The sequence below is a fragment of the Lepisosteus platostomus genome, chromosome 1, assembly GCF_059453375.1.
Source record: "Lepisosteus platostomus isolate fLepPlt1 chromosome 1, fLepPlt1.hap1, whole genome shotgun sequence".
Classification (NCBI taxonomy): Eukaryota; Metazoa; Chordata; class Actinopteri; order Semionotiformes; family Lepisosteidae; genus Lepisosteus; species Lepisosteus platostomus.
Window position 1 is genome coordinate 24,751,840 of NC_142611.1, and position 17,716 is coordinate 24,769,555.

Below are 17,716 nucleotides of genomic sequence, written 5' to 3' on the forward strand. Positions count from 1 at the left end.
ACAAAAAGGCTACTTATGTGAATGTCCCTAGTGATATTGCTCAAAGGTTAACAAATACATGGCCAATGTTAAAAGCCCAGGCCTATGATTTGTAAAGCATATATGCATTTCTCCCACTTGACCATCTCAAAGCATGGTCTCAGCAGTTACTGCATACCTTCTATTTAAAGCTGTTAATATTTGATATCAAGAAATGACAATCATTCAAAAATGTATGTCTTGTTATTCAAATACAGTACATGATAAAAGTATGACTTCTGTTATCAAACTGATGTATGCTAGTATTATAATACAAATATTAGACCTTGCTATTAGACCTTAAACAGTTACATAACTTTTTTGTGTGATTTAACTTAGAAAGGAATCTTACTATAAAGGGCCAGAATTACAGAGGACTGCAAAATAAAATATCTTCAGTTACTTTATTCCAGTGGCAAATAATTAGTTGCAAGTGTGAAAAACAGACAGGGGTCTGCAGGGGTTTTGCAAACCTTTTCCACTTTTACTAGAAAGGGTAAGAAAAGATATCAGAAATAATGTGACTTTATTAACTGTATAATTTTAAGTTTCTGAACAATTCTTAATGTAATCTGCAGTTGTAAGTTCAATAAAAAGCATACATTTAAAATAAGTGTTCGATTTTGTGCTATCGTGAATGTAAACAATACTTTTCCTAAGAATGAAAAACAGAATATACAAGCTCTTTAGTTATAAATGATATGCTCAATGTTAAACAGTAAGACATTCTGAACACTGTAAAAAACAGTAGGGCTCCTGTTGACTTCATATAAAGTACTTACAAGCAGGGGAGTGTATCTTAAAGACTGCTGCATTAAATAATGGAACAAGACCAGCTTGAACTATTTTTTAAATACAAAACAATATCAGTGTTGCTGTTTTACCAAGGGCATTTTTCTCAATAATTCCTAGAAAGGTTGCAGAATACTCACTTTATAGTTTATTTTGACATTTGTAGCTGAACATTTTTTCTACAATTTTAATTGTAAAGTAATTTTATACCTACATTATAAACTACAACAGGGTATTCAACAGGAAATGCACCATATCAATTTACCAACAGGAAACAAGTCTGGCTCCAATGGGAGGTGCTGTACAAAAAAAAGATCATATGTGCAGAAGCACAAAGGTATGTAATAGTTTAGAAACATAAAGTCAGAAATGTTTAATCAATTGGACTTTTCAAAAGACAGAAAAAGCTCATTCTAATATATTGTACTTGAAATAAGACAAAGATTACAAATACTGAAATATGTATGCTATTTTTTGTGAGTTTACTTTTCTGTGTTATATGACAAGGCTAGTAAAACATGTTTTACACTCCAATGTATAGACATTGCATCTTGGTGCAGACAGTGATGCACTATGGGTTTTATAAAGCAATACACACATCCTACTCACAATTGGAATATCTGTACTACAAATCCCTTGACCCCATTATATTGTGATTATACAGGACAGCTAGTTACTCTAGAACTTATACATTTTTTCACCGTTCACTATTTGTTGCATAGGTCTTTTGAGGGAAAATACATATTTCCCCCCCTTTATTTACCTAAGGAGGAACTAAAATCCTTCTTCAATTCTTGTAGTCCTTCATACTGCACAGTGGATCCACAAGCCTATTGTGTACATGCATTAACCCTTAAAAAAGAAAAATGAACGAAGAACAGATATGTAAATCACACATATATACACACTTTTAAAATATATTTTGAAAGAAAAAAAAAACACGGTCATTATCCAGCTTTTACCCTTTTTTTAAAGTAAAAATAGGACTTGGTATTAGCAGAACTCTGTAACATTTATTATTTACAAGTCACTTTAAATCTGCTTCTGCATAACTTTAAAGTTAAAGTGAACAAAAATAATTATGGAAAAAAGACTAATTTCACTGACTAGAAATTGGCAATTTACTCAGATGGAGTCATCATATACTTATTTCTGTCCTGCAAGTGCAACAGCAGACTTTTTATTTACATTTGATGTTCTTTTGTAAAAATAAACATGAAAGTCAGTCTACAACTGCTCATAGATTTAATTATGAATTAATATCAGACGTATTAACTACCTGTTTCAGGAATATAACTCTTGTTACCTAAAACCCAAGAATAATATGTATAAATGCTAAGGCAAACTCACCTTTGAAGTACTTGACAGTCTTCACTCTCAGTTCTAAAGTGGCATCTTCATCACAGACAAAAATGGTGTGTGGGTGCTGCTGGAATGCAGAAACTGTCCACATGTGATTGACTCCTTCTTCAATTGCTTTATATAAGGCAAAAGCTTTGTGGGCCCCAGTGATTAAAATCATTACCTAAAAATATATTTCATTTGAAGTAATTTAAAATGTATAAAAAACCTTAATTAGTGAAATTTAAAATGTGAAAAATCTACATATCTTGAATTTCCAATGATACAACACTAGTTCTTGAAAAAAGGACATTCTATACATAAAACTACAAAACAATAACAGCTAAATTCATAGTGCTCTATCAAAAGAAAATGTCCTTATTTGGTCTTGGATGGACAATAAATGGACCAAACAGTTTTCACTATTTGTAAAATATTCAAATTAGATTATTTATATTTTAATACAATTTAACTGTAAGATTAGGAAAACAGTTTGAACTTTGAAAGACAATTCTTCTCAGCCAGAGATTGCACATTGGCATACGACAAGTTATAAGCGACATATTATAATCTTTTTTTTTATTGAAACACATTATAATATGACTACAGGTTAAAAGAAAAAAAACATCATTATTTTTTATGGCCCCAATCCCAAGTAACCACCCTGGGTGGCAACAACAAGAGCTTTCCCCATCACTGATATCAGCTCTCCCTGAGTTGAAGAATTTTGAAACACTCCATTTCAGAATAAGAAGCAATCAATTTTGTGACTTAATCCTTGAAGTGGAATTTGACCAGTAGAGCAAAAATCTTACCAGAATGCAACCAATAAGACAAATAACTGGGTGGGTGAGCAAGAGTCCAAGTGAAATGTAACCACTTGTATAATGACCTTATCTTGATCTTAATGCATGTGATGTAATGATTTAGCTATACACTACATAAGGAAAACTAAGGGGAATTCTACTAGTCCCACAACAAAAGTATTGTGTAATGAATACATATGCAAGATACCCTGAACTAGCATATCCTTATGTTCATATACCAAAAGCATGGAAACTGGCTATGCAGGTGATGTATACAATAGGATGAGAAGACAGCAGAACTGTTAAGCACATTCTGCACAGAAACAAAAACAAAATAGACTAATAATTTACCTCTCTTGCATCCATAACCGTTCCAACTCCCACAGTTAATGCCATAGTAGGAACTTTGGTTAGGTCATTTCCAAAGAACCTTGCATTGGCTACTATTGTGTCCTTAGCTAGAGTCTTCACGCGGGTCCGAGACACAAGGCTGGACCCAGGTTCATTGAAAGCAATGTGTCCATCAGGTCCAATGCCTAAAACAAAATTACAAAAGGAAAACTTCAGTTCTGTTTAACCTTAACATTTCTATCTACAGTATGTAATTCAGTACTCTGTGAATTTAGTCTCATTCCACTAAGTCATGCATAAAGACTGAAGGCATAAAGATAATTCATACTGTGTTTTGTTATCTGTTCCTTTCCTCAATTCTTTTAATACCTACCATATTAATTTTTCTAGCTGTGGGGGTCAATTTTTGAACAACTTACAAATCCTGTACTTTTTTGGGGTCACATAATATTTTAAGTGTCACTTTTCCTCAAAAGGAAAGGACTGTATACATCGTTATTTTGTAACTGAGCTTCATGACATGAAAATTGTACAAGATAGTTGGATCTGAAACTGAAGGCAAGGAAACAAGGTAATAATGAAATTAATTCTACATGATTCAAAGTTGTGACTATACAATGCCTTGCAAAAGAATTCAGACCACTGACCAATTCTCTCATTTTACTGAATTACAAATTCTACATCGAATTTGTGTAAAGTGTAAACTTAGAGCTTCTGCAACACATGGACTGAATACTTATGCAAACAGCATATTTCAGTTTTTTTTATTTTTCTTTATATTTTCTAACATAAAAAATATCACATTAAAATAATTAATTTTGAGTTTCAGTGCTTTGAAATAAAAATATCACAGAGGACAAAATGTCAATGTAGGATTTGTAATTCAGTAAAATGAGAGAACTGGTCAAGGGTCCGAATACTTTTGCACTGTAGATATTTTACATTTTCAGTTCCAGAATAATTTTTCTAACACTTCACCTATTACCACATAGAGGTATGCCAATAGATTACCTCTACCACAATTATTATCTTGTGTGCAATGATTACATTGTGCATACAAATGTGTACTCATTAAACTTTATTTACATCAAAGACTTACTTCTATCCTTAAACTCATGTTGTGGGTAAAATGTTTTGTACGCAATGAGATATAAAGTAGTTAGTATTGCTGCCTCACAGCATTGGGACTCTGTGTTCAATTCCGGATCCAAGTGGAGTTTGTGTATTCTCCCCATTTTTGTGTGGGTTTCCTCCGTGCTCCAGTTTCCTCCCATAGTCCAAAAACATAACGGTAGGTGAATTGGCTTCTTGGAATACTGGCGTTGTTGTGAGTGTGTACGTGTCTGTGTCTGCCCTGTGATTGCTTGGTGTCCTGTCTAGGGTCTGCCCTGCTTCACACCCATTGTTTGCCGGGAAAGGCTAGAGCTCAGTAAAATATGCATAGAACCACATTACGATTAACTATTTGTATACTGAGCATCCAAGGAAACGTTTCACTTAAAACTGCAATCTCTGAATTCATCCTATTGCTGAGATATTTAGTAAAGACATCAATAAAGACCATTGAGCCTGTTCCGGAAGCAGTCATACATGCCCAAGCCTTGATACTCCACACTACACTCCACACTTTAGCCTTTCCATCACTTTGATAGATGTTTATTTGGGTTTCATCTTTCCATAAAACATTATTCCAGAACTCCTGTAGCTCACCTCTGTATTTTTGTTTTGCAAATTCCAATCAAACTCTTCTGTTCTGGCTGCTGATGGGGGGCTTACACCTTGCAGTATAGCCTCTGAATTTTTCTTGGTGAAGTATTTTACGGATTGTGGTACGCAAGATTTGCACCCACATTCTAGGGATTATTTTTGACTTCACTAACAGTAATTCAGTTTCAAAAGATTTCAACCATGGCTACACCTTCAAAGCTCTTTTATGTGTGTGAAATGTATGCAACGTGTAACTCATGGCCTAAGGGTTGTTCAGTAATATAATATTTTCTTGCAGTTTTCAGTTTTTAAAAATTAATTGTACCACTTAGAAAAGAGCATATTTGTTTCCTTAAAAGACAGTTTAAAGTTTCTCTGTGTATATTATACTGAAGTAAACATCAAATCAACAGTAATAAAACCTCAAAACCTACCTCCAACAAAAAGGTCAATTCCACCTGCTTTTGAAATCTTTTCTTCAAATGCATCACATTCAGCTTGCAAATCATGTGAATTCCCATCAAGAATATGGGCATTGGCAGGATTAATATCAATGTGTTTAAAAAAATTGTTCCACATGTAGGAATGGTAACTTTCTGGGTGGTCCCGAGGAAGACCTATGAAAACAAATTAGAGTTTATTATATGTCAAAACATGACTAGTGTCATTCCATAACAATTCAACTTTGAGTCAATAGTTCACTATTTCAGACTTCAACAGAAACATTAATCGGGGGGCTTCTTCGATTAATGGAGAAATGCAAATTACAAATGTTAAATAATGTAAATAATTTCAAAAATGTTTTCTTCACATGATCACCAACATGAAGAAAAAGTGACCTTGCCAACAAAATTAACCTTAGTTCAAATTTGATGCTACCATAATATGTAAAACCTCCTTTTTCTAGCTAATCTGGAATGAAATAATCCATTTTAACACCAATAATTTGTTTGACTCAAAAGATGCACCGAAAAAAAGACGTTTCTAAATGCCAGGTACACACCCTGTTAAGTTTTCTAATTAATGCCGTGTTTAAAATTGTCACATAAGGAAACCAAACCAGCTTCCTAAAACATATCCCATTGTTACAAAAATGCCCTTCCTGTAAGAGTGCTGACTAAGCACAAACTTATTTTAAAGGACAGGTGTCTACCAGTACAAACAAAAAATCTACTTACCTACATATTCATCCATATTGAAGGTTTTGACATATTTAAAGGAGAGATCTCCATTTTTGTGGTACTCAATTAATTTTTTGTAGCAACCCAAAGGTGTACTTCCTAAAAACAAAACAAATTGCCCTGTAGGTTTTTTAAACAATCAGAGAATGTTTTTAAACAAAGCATAAGTTAGACAAGTAAAACTAGTATAGTCTTATGTAATTAAGTAAATCATAACTTGCACAAATAAAGAACAGGTACTAGATAAATTGCAGTTTGACTTGCATGCCCATTTAGGAAACAATTGTTTTTCATATTGTGGCTATAAAGGCAAAATTAAACAAAAACTTCAGTTTGTGGTTTTAATTTTAAACAGAAAAATACAGAAATAACATTGCATATTTTCAAACAAGTACCGATTAATGATTTTCTATCAAAAAGAGCTTTCCAGAAATAAACCATGAAGTGATGCATTTGGAACTTGCACTGGATGGGTGGGATAATTAAGATTAGGTCGAAAGAAATAATTGAATCAGTGTAGAATGTAGAATTCTTCCATGATATTGTGGTGCATCAGTTGTCATTAGCACAAGCTGGAATGCATCCATTGAAATGGACATACTATACTAAAGACATTTATCTTTTCTTACTTCTCCTTTGTGGAAACAAGAGAAGCATACAGTATGTTGCAGGCAATAGCTTACCTGTAGGTAATCCTAATGTAAAATATTTATCTGAATTAGGTTTGAATTGAATAATCCTGTTGCGTATATATTTCGCAGCCCATTCACTGGCCAAGGCATAATCTTCAAGAATTACTAGTCTCATTTTTATGTTCTTCTCAGAGAAAAAGTAATAACTGCAAAGGAGAAAAAAATGTTACTTAACTGAGCCATGCATATAAATTTTGTTGCTAAAGACAAACATTATTGGCAGTCCGATATATATAATATAGTCTGGCAGACTGATGCAACTCTTTAACCCTCATCCTTTTAAGACCCACCAACTAAAGTAATAGGAGAATATAAAGATTTTTTATTATTATTGCCTCGATCTTGGAATAAGTTTGAAACAAAGCTGAACAAGCAGCCTGAAATTGATTACAAGCCATCATGTATGTGAACAATACTAGAAGTATAAGGACTCTTTTTACTTTTTACTTTTTAAAAAACAGTGAATACAAAAAAACTTTGTACCAGGTCAAACTAAATAATACCTTCATCACCAATTCTACACTGAACTGCTTCAGAAAAAAAAACAGCAGCATTTATTTAGTTTCTGGTGCCTTTAGAGTATGGATCAAACTAAATAATGAACAGGATAACAAGCCTAATCGTATGATTATATTGATATACATCCATTTTCTACCTGCTTCTTCCAATACAGGGTTGCAGGAGAGCCGGAGCTTTTCCCGGCAAGAAACGGGTGCAAGGCAGGGAACACCCTAGACAGGACCCCAGTCCATCGTAAGGGACACATTAATTTTATAGGGGGCACTTTGAATCCACCGTATACCAATAAGGGTGTATAGCCCCTTATGAGAATGAGGGTTAAAATGGAGTGGTAAATAATCTGAAAATAATGAAGTGTAATTCGGTTTATGTTTATTTAGGTCATGGGTGTAACAACTACCACTCGTTTATAAATTTGGAGAATGTGAACCAGGATATTGTGAGGAGGTTCTAACTTGCTGTTTCAGTTTTACTTGGAAAAAGAAATCAGACTGCTTAACATGCTTTGTTGTATGGTCATTTTTCTATAACCTTCAAAGTTAACATTAAAGTGTTTTTTTTAAGTGATATCACTCAAATGACGTTTTTATCCACGTAATATACACAAGTACAACACAACATTATATTACAAGTTATTTTTTAAGTTAATGAATTCTAAATGTTTGACAACAAACGTCAAACAACTGTCCGAGCATCTGGATAAAAGGCTTTTGCCAGTACTGTAACATAGTCTTCATCAACACCAACAATAAAAAGTATTAAAAACATGTTATGTTTCGTAAACATCCACCTTTTTATACTAAGTTGAAAAACATTCTCCATAAATGTTTATCGTCTTTTTTAAAAAATAAACACAAACTACAAAATTCCGACTAAACCCTGCGAATTCTGCATCTTTTTTTAAAATAGCTAAATTTGTCCGGTATGAAAGTTCGGCTTCAGATTTAACTCAAAGCTTGTAACGTATCTTTACAATCATAGAACAAATAAAATAATGCTCAGTAAATATAGCTATACATATATATATATAATTACAAAATAATACATTCTTAAAAAATACATTTAAATTTACCCTCTTCCCTTTATAGACTGCAGCTACTTCACTGCTAGAAAGCCCAGGTTGCTCATGTGATTCACTGGAGATCATGTGGCCTGTGTACTTTCACGTGATATACTGTAACTCTGCAATGCAATTGGTTAGCTGTTACAACGATGCACACGGTGGAGTGGCATTGTTTGGGATTTCTGATTTCGAAAACTGGGTATGAATTGATTTTACCTTTGGTTCTTATATGAAGTCTCTGGTTGAATACAATGAAACTGCGTGTACTTCAAATACGTTTTTTTAAATAAAATAAAGTTGCTTAAAAAAGTATTTTGAAAAACATTTATATATTGGTTTGTTGTTGATTTATTTTTAACCAAACATGTATATGAACATAATAATATCACAAAATCGCATTACCTAACACATCCTGTCTCAGCCGTAGAAGACTGTAATTCTTTTGAAGTTGTCATAGTCCTCTTTGTGACGCTTGAGCAATTTTGGAAAAAAAAGGGGGGGCGTAAATTACAGTGTACAGATGTGCAAAGCTGGTAGAGACTTATGCAAGAACATTCATGGCTGTAATTTCTGTCAGAGGTACCTCTACCAGATATTGAATCAGGGTAAGTTATTTGTGTATTTATAATTCAGAGGATCAGTTGACAAAGTAGAAGTAGTGAAGTGCTTTACAGGATAAGCCCCAGCTCCTCTGTGAGCCTGTCTTAGATACGGTGTTAAGAAAATGGATCGATTGATTAATTTTGTTTTCATTTTGACTGTAAATTATAAAGTGTTTTTTGTAGATAAATGACAAAAACTCCTAGTTAAATACATTATGATTTACACTTTTTAGCACAATAAAATGCCAATTACTGTGGGTTAAAACATTTAATCCTGATGTGCATAACATTACTGTAAAATGCTTTTAATACATTTTCAGTCACCACTGTTGATAACTTGTTAACAAGCTAACTTAAAAGAATATTTCATGAGTAATTTTAAATTTCATTATTATAGTACTCTATTTTTGAACATTTCCATTTTAATGGGCTTGTCATGGAGTTCATAGGGTATCAGAATCTGACAGTATGATCTCTCATAGCCCATAATGTACAGAATATGCAAGAATTGACATCACTCCCTTGAAACTTAGTGTAGAATTCTGCCATTAAAGAAAGCCGTGTGTTATGGCATAGCTGAGTGCACTGCTGTCTAAAGAACGGTGTTGTGTCTACTCTGAGCCTGTAAGTGACTGTGATCGAACCCTAGCAAACCCAATGAGCAAAACTAAACAGACTACAAATGTATTAGATAGTCATAGGGTCCTAGTGGCCTGGAGCCAATCCTGGAAACCAATGGGTACAAGGCAGAACACTCTGGATGTGATGCAATCTATAGCAAGAAACACACATGCACACTCTGACACCAGAGTGACACTATCTCTTTGGACTGTGGGAGGAAACCATAGTACTGTGCAAAAACAAACACGAACATGGGGAGAACATACAAACTCCACACAGATAGCACTCTGGGTCCAGAATTGAATCCAGGAACCCTAGTAATTCAAGACAGCAAAGCTAACCAATGTGCCACTATGCAGGAAATGGTTAAGCATTTTGACAAAAATATGTAATTTTACTTTGAGAATAAATTTCTCATCTTTTACATTATTTTCAGAAAACCAGGATTTAAGTTCAGTTTTATTTTAAAAATGTACAAGCAGGTGTGTGATATGATCAGGGCAATTTTTGTTAAAACTAGTAGTGTCATCTAGCATTAGCCAGAATCTTTAAAACAATTTTCTCTTCATTTCTGAGGACATGTGTTGTCTGTTTGAGCATACATCGCTGGAAGGGAAAACTTGTCCCATATCAATCCCATTCAATTCCAGACAAGTTCATTTTAGGTTCAAAACCATAGACAGTTTTATGACTGTCAAAGGAAGTCAATAGTATCTACTTGAGAGGAGTCAGCTGTCAGTTATTATCAGTTGTTAATTGATAGCTGAATCCTCAAGCAGATACTGTACTGTTTGAGATAAGAAATCAGTGTTACACAATGTCGGTTTAGATAGTCCAAGTTTTGTGGACCAAGGCATCCTATGTTTTTAAGAGTGCAATAAAAAACTGCAAATAAGAGGACTATTCAGCACATTTTGCTCATTTGGTAGTTTAGTGGCTAAGTGAATCTAAAATTTAAGTCAGCTGTTTATTAATTTCTAATTGTTACCACTACTACTGAGTGTGAAACGGCACCCTGAGATGAACTTATCATTATCCCTTAAGATTTTGTGTACTTGTATCACATTTGCTCTCTCTTCTCCTTTGTAACATTTAACGTACAGTAGGTTCCTCATCTGTATACTACAGTTCCCAGAGACAAGAAATCATTATTTTATTCAGTATTTATTCACAGTATCCTAGATGTGGTTGTAGGTAGTGGGGGTTTGCTGTAATACTCAGAACTTAACAGTAAATTGTGAGAGTACTTGATGACTTTTAAGAACCAATCAAATATAATTTAGTATCACACACAAATTAAAAATATAGAGCATACTCATTATCGACATAAACCCAAAAACATGCAATAACAAACAACAAACTTATACAGTATTTGTGATACGAAAGCTGATTATTCACTCAGGGATTACAAAGATCAAAATTAATACCTTCAGAGTTAACATACATAGACTATAAATGTGTTGTTGTCTACCTAATAGCTTCCATCATTGTCATATAATTAAATCACATTTATATTCTCAGACACAAGTAAATATTCATTTACTATCATGAACTAAATGTGGTAATTATAATGTGAATAAATTAGAATATATACCATTAATATTGATCAGGAATAGCAACGTGCCTAAAATGTATTCTTGCAGTACACCACTTCTCAGTTTGATTACATGATTTCCTGTTTATCAACCAAATCTAAATCCTCATACTGTAAACTCCATTAGATTTTTATGGTTTTTGATTTGAGAATCAACCTCATGTGGGATCTTTGCATATACTTTCTGGAAATGTATTTCTAATGTCTTTGCTTGTTTGAATTATCCCTATAATTTGGCACTTACCATAATTTCCATAACTTTACCAGTAACGAGACACTTAACAAGTAACAAAATACAAACTGATTTGTTTGTAGTTTACTGGTTCACGTCTATCCCTCTTCTTGTGGATTAGTGTTACATTTGTGATTTTCTGAATCTTTCTACAGATTTGTGAATCTGTAGGTACTGCTCCCACTCTAAGTAGGAAACTACCATCAGTTTTTGATTATTTATTTTTAAATGTCCTAATCCCTCTAGAATCTCAGTAAAAGTTAGGCTGAAATTACCCAGTATTGCTAGAGCTTGATCTATGACATGGGGCATGTTATTAACCTCTTCTATGGTAAATTTCATGGAGTAACAAATGTTACTTGACTTATGAATATAATAATGTTTTTATTAGATAATGTGTGTTTTTTTCTGTTTTGTGTCCACATCCACTCCCTATAAAGGCTTCCTGCCACCCAAACAGTACAGTTGATGACAATCAACACAGATTGACTGCCACACTGTTTTCCTAGAGACCCATCAATTACCACACGGTTAGAAACATTAGATTAACATTACATTAGAAGTGTGGAAGTGCTCATCAACAGGGAATGGGACAGGAACAGAGGGATAGAGCAGAAGGTGAGATGGTGTCAGTTTTCCCATTCTACAGTAAAGGAGGTGAGTGAGGTCATGACCTCACCCCCAAGAAATTGTTTTATCTCAGGAAAGAAAGCACCACAAATGTTACTTTCTGCAGCACATAGCACATTGTTAATACTGCTCCTCATACAGTAATGCAGTGCTAATAGAAACTAAGAAACTCCAACTCTGTTCATACTGAAGGTAGGGCTTTGATTTCTTGTTACTGGTTGTTACATCCCAGTGTGTGGTCTTGTGTTTTTGTTGTTATGTTCCACACTTCTGACTTTAATTGTTCTCCCTCCCCCATTGGTCCATCATTTAATCATTGTTTCCATATTACATCATCTTCAAACAGCTTCCCAACCAATCAGAACTCATCTTATTCACTATATAACATGGAGGCTTTCAGATGGAAGGAGCCTTTCGTTTGACTTCGGTCCCGCTTCGCTTCGCTTTTTGGTTTTTGCTTCAGCTTGGTTTCGCTGTGTATATGTGTTCGTATAGCTTCAGCTTTTGTTGGTTCCTGTTCATCTCCTTATACTTTTGTTTGTGTGTTTATCCTTGTTTTGCTATTACCTTGCCGTAACATATTATATATTCAACCTTTGTGTTCTTTTGTATCCTGCTCCTGTTGACTACTCTCGTTTTCCCTTATTTGTATTCCTAGTTCACTTGTGTATTTGTGTGACCTTTTGTGTATAGGGTTAGTTTAGGTTGTTGGGTACATTCTACATGCTTAGTTGATTTTGTATTAGTAACACTATTTAGTACGGGTGAGTGCCGTTTGTCTTGTATGGCTTTGCGTAGTCAGTGAAGGTTAGCTAGGGTGTTTGAAGATGCCTGTTACGACCCAAAGTGTCTAGGGGTAAAGGGGTGTAACATTTAGGATAATTTTTGGAAGCAGGTGGATTCTGGTGAGGGACTAGGAAGTGTGATAACAAGGGTCGGTGCAAAAGTGATGATTTTAAGTTGAACAAGTGACTGGTTTGTAATTGGACACAATAATACACAGGGTAAGGGAACTAGAGTAGTGCCAAAGAAAAGAAAATAACAAACAAAATGGAGCTGGCTAAGAAAGTGAGGGAAAGCTAACCTGAATACTAAAGAAAACCCAAAACACACGGTCTTCTGCGTCTTCAACACCCTAGCTAACCTCCACTGACTACCCAAAACCATACAAGACAAACCGTACCCGTACTAAACTAGTGTGACTAATACAAGAATCAACTACGTGTGTGCAGTGTACCCAACAACCTTAACTAACTCTATACACAAAAGTTCACACAAATACACAAGTGAACTTCGAATACAAAACTAGAGTAGACAAGTAACAGGGTACAAAAGAACACAGAGGTTGATACAATAACAAGTTTGGCCAAGGTCATGGGAAAATAAGGATAACACAAACAAACGAAAGTACAAAGAAATGAACAGAAACCAACAAAACAACAAAGCCAAAGCTATACGAAAACACACAACCAGCAAACCAGCAAACCAGCAAACCAGCAAACCAGCAAACCAGCAAACCAGCAAACCAGCAAACCAGCAAACCAGCAAACCAGCAAACCAGCAAACCAGCAAACCAGCAAACCAGCAAACCAGCAAACCAGCAAACCAGCAAACCAGCAAAGGCGGACGAAAGGCCCTTTTCCTCTGAAAACCTCCATGTTAAATACTGAATAAGATGCACTCTGATTGGCTGAGAAGCTGATTGATGATGACATCATACTGGAACAGTGGTGTAATGATGGACCAATGGGGGAGGGAGAACAATCAAAGGTCATCAGTGTGGAGCATAACATCAAAAACACACATAAACCACACACTGGGACGTAACAACGCCGAAGACCGTTTGTTTTGGGTTTTCTTTTGTAGTTAGGTCAGCTTCCCTCACTTTCTTAGCCAGTTCCATTTTGTTTGTTGTTTTCTTTTCTTTGGGACCACTCTACTTCCTTTTCACTGTGTGTTATTGTGTTCTATTACATACACTTATTCACTTTAAAATAATCACTTTTGCACTAACCCTTGTTATCACACTTCCTAGTCCCTCACCAGAACCAACCTGCATCAAAAAATGATCCTAAATGTTACACCCCTTTACCCCTAGACACTTGGGGTCATAAAACTGGTGCAGCTATTTTACTGTGTTGGTCAGAAATTTAGAAGGATATATTCAACTTCTTTGAAATAACAATGTAATTTCCTTGAAACGAAATATCCTTGCTGCCCCACAAGCCGAAAGTGTATTTTCGGTGGATGCACATTCTTGAAAAACAGCAAACAAAAGGGCGGGATGTGTCTGGTGAGAGGAGTACAGTTTAATATTGTTTGTTGGTCATTGTTCAGTTTTGCTAGTTTTTTTATTTGGTAATTTTTCTCAGTTTTAGCTAGAAAAAATTTGCTGTTGTTACCGGAACTCTATGTGGTTGAGTTTGAGGAGGCTGAGGAGGAATTTTTCCCCAGGTTTTTCTTGATATCATCTTCTTTCCCTGGGTCTTTTTGCCTCCTCCAGAGTAACAGTAAGCAAGTAGACACTTGAACTCGATGGGCACCAATTTACAATGCCTTGGAAAAGCTAGGGATCGTGGGAGATAAGTAGATGTAACTGGCACTTTTTCAATTTATGCAGACTACCAGGTGTCATGGGAACCGGTTGGACTCGTTACGGCTTAGTACAGTACATACTGAATCTATAAAGTTTTTTAATGCAGAAAACTGCTCATTATAACCTTTTAAAATACGTACCTCAAAAGATGTGTTATCAACAATTTTAATACTGTTGTAATTATAGTTCTGACTTGTATTAGCTGCAGTGCAGCTTACTGTACAGCAGACGATAGACAAAGTCATTCAAATCAAAACATTTTAATCTGGCCTCTGTTTTACACTCATACCCCGGTATAAAAACATTCGGTATACAGTACAAATTTTTCCTAACCCGAACATGAAGAATTTGTACCTTTTAATTCATTATAAGAACGAAATTTTGCTAATCGGCTAACTCTCAAATCGGCTAATTCAGCACCACCAAACAGCTGTGTGTTTCTGCGCATGCGACGGGCATTGTGGTTAAGGATGTCATGAGGCAGCAGTGCTTTGTTTATGATCACAGCGAAAACTTGTGAAAAAGTGTTTTTTCTGTTTGTTTTATAGTTGTTGGTCATTATGGGGTCTTAAGGAAGAGAAAAAGATTCTTTAGCGTAATAGTCAACAACAGTATGCCGATCGCTTGGATAGTGATCTATTATGAAAGAATGAAAAATGTAAATATTATATCATTCATTATTTTACAGCTATTGTGAGTTGATTTGAGTAGAACTGCGTTGTTCACTAAGCTTGCTATAATGATCTGTATGGTATTATAGCGCCATGCGCATGCAAGGCGGGCTAGGAACAGTGCTGGAGGACGGGACTACTGGACTGTATATAGTGGGACAGATGCTGGGAGACATCCTCTTTCCTTCTGTGTCTGTGTTAGTGTAGGTGCAGCACTGTAATCCCTTTCCCTGTATGTGTACCTTTCCCCTGTTCTGGTTAATAAATGTGTTGGTTAACCCCTTTTCCTGAGTCTTACACTTCCATCTCATACCGAACTCCATGGTTGTTACAGTATTATACAGTATGTTTATGGTGGTTTTTGAATGAACTTGTCTTCGGTTTGGAACGGGGTGGAATTTTCCCCATAAGAAATAATGGAATTTTTATTTTCGATTTATGATCTCCTACCTTCTGAACAAATTTTCAGGAAGGAATTAGGTTCAGATACTGGGTTTGAGTTTATTTAGATTTTCACTGAAAGTGTTTATTTGTTTTTAAAACAAATACAGTATGACACTGCATGGTTTTAAAGCCATAACATTTTATATATAATATTTTTATAATAAAAAAATATAAAATTATCTGTTTCCTAATTGTTACTTAAATTAGCATTAAGAATAAATATCAAAAAATATTTTAATGCATATGTCAAACCGAAAAAAACACACCACATTAACAATATGCAATACAATAAATAAATACATTGTTTTCATATGTTTGTCTAACTGAGTAATTTCACTTTATAAACAGCCCCAGGATGTCACGTATGCTACAGCAGCTTTTCACTACACAGATTTATATATGTTATTGCTACTTCTATTTTTAATGTTTAACGTGCATGTTTTCAGAATAACCACAGGTAAACAGCTTAGCTGACTGGTGCATTAGGAATAGGAAGAAGTGAGGTAGGAGCTTAATGAAGACCTTGGCTTTTATTTAGTTTATTTAGGTTGTGGTGTTTTTCTCTCAGTTTTTGTAAATAAAGTGCACTGTCTGAACCATAGAGCTTTGTGTTGTTGTTTTTTTGTCAAACCAGCCAAAAGTAATACTTGAAATATTACCTGCTTAGACACAAAATAGCAGATCATTTACTTGCAGGATGCCAAGATACAAAAATATCAGGATTAAGAAGCGAGACACAAAGAGATTAAACATTTATTTTAATTTTGGTCATAACTTCTTATTCATTAATCAGTCTTATATACCTATTCAATATTTATATACCTAATGAATATTAAAAGATAAGTAAATATATCACTAATATTGGTGCCAATCAATAATGAAGATGGATTGAATGGAGAGAAGGGAGGGAACTCTGCAAAATCTTTGTGAAAGTAGACATTTCAGCATGGAACAATCTCCTTTTAAGAATTATACTCAACTTTATTTTAACAGTTAATACATGAAATTGGACTCTGGTTCCAGTGAGGAGAAAATCAGTTTCCTCCTGTCTGTAGCTACTATTTCTAAATATAAATATATTTAGACATGTTGATGAAAATTCAGCTGTATTAGTACCAGTGATAAAGCAAAACAGTGAGACCTTAACAGAATTCTGTTTATGTATGGACTCCCAATGTAACTGATATCTAGGAAAAAGTCTTCAACAGCAGTGATGGTAGTTGTGCGGTTTATGTTGTCTGATAATTGATCTGTGATTGATTGTACTGTCATCAGGTGGTGTGGCTTCCCACACTTTCTGCAGGTTTTTCACTGGTAAGCTTTTGGATGATTGGCTTTGACCTGCAGCTAAGATCATACCACCAAGATCATACCAGATTGATATTTCTTTGTAGACACAGAGGGTCCCATCATGGGCATTCATCATTAAGACTATTGTCCTGGTTTGACAGTCCCAGGATGTGCTGCTTATCAAGAAAGCCCATCTCACCTGCATTCCTGAATCAACAGGGCTATTCATTAGCCAGAGCGACAACCCTTGTAACATGTAACACTTAAATCTGTCATTTATTAATAAACATAGCTGCTACAAAGTTTTCTATCTTTGTAGAAAGCAGGGCTTGAGAACTTGATCTTCTGTGTTTCTGTTTATATCAGTAACCTCTGTGTGTGGTTTATGTGCAATTTCTTATACTGTTTGTTCTGTTTAAACTTGCTTCTTGGTCATTTCTGTATTAAGCTGTACTAAAGAAAAAAAAAACATATATGCCATGTAATGGTGGGGATTCCCTGACCCTAAAGGCTGAAATTATCATTAATATTTATAATTTGCAGGCATAGTAAGTTGGTGTCAGGAC

General features: G+C 34.8%; 2 protein-coding genes across 2 annotated transcripts in view; one reads left to right on the forward strand and one right to left on the reverse strand.

Annotated features, from left to right (window-relative positions):
* Positions 1 to 935: 935 nt before the first annotated feature.
* gnpda2 (glucosamine-6-phosphate deaminase 2) lies at positions 936 to 8,568 on the reverse strand. Its single transcript, XM_088627536.1, has 7 exons — positions 8,480 to 8,568; positions 6,880 to 7,034; positions 6,194 to 6,295; positions 5,450 to 5,632; positions 3,309 to 3,493; positions 2,161 to 2,335; positions 936 to 1,662 (listed from the first exon to the last, which is right to left on the reverse strand). Exons 2-7 carry the CDS (start codon positions 7,001 to 7,003, stop codon positions 1,598 to 1,600), a joined length of 834 nt encoding a protein of 277 aa, XP_088483662.1. The 5' UTR covers positions 7,004 to 7,034; positions 8,480 to 8,568; the 3' UTR covers positions 936 to 1,597.
* Positions 8,569 to 8,969: 401 nt separating this feature from the next.
* The window catches only part of LOC148677871 (protein YIPF5), a 37,514-nt gene continuing 28,767 nt past the window's right edge, over positions 8,970 to 17,716 (forward strand). Inside the window, exon 1 of the mRNA XM_088627553.1 lies at positions 8,970 to 9,075. The gene's annotated coding sequence lies outside the window, so the exon portion shown is untranslated. The remainder of the gene's footprint in view (positions 9,076 to 17,716) is intronic.

What these genes read in the sequence shown, in the direction of transcription:
- gnpda2 (XM_088627536.1), bottom strand. Translation starts at nt 7,003, where the DNA reads ATGAGACTAGTAATTCTTGAAGATTATGCCTTGGCCAGTGAATGGGCT. An exon ending in AATTGACCTTTTTGTTGGAG is followed by an intron (nt 3,494 to 5,449) that starts GTAGGTTTTGAG and finishes ATTTTGTTTTAG; the next exon opens with GCATTGGACCTGATGGACAC. An exon ending in CGGTTATGGATGCAAGAGAG is followed by an intron (nt 2,336 to 3,308) that starts GTAAATTATTAG and finishes ATATATTTTTAG; the next exon opens with GTAATGATTTTAATCACTGG.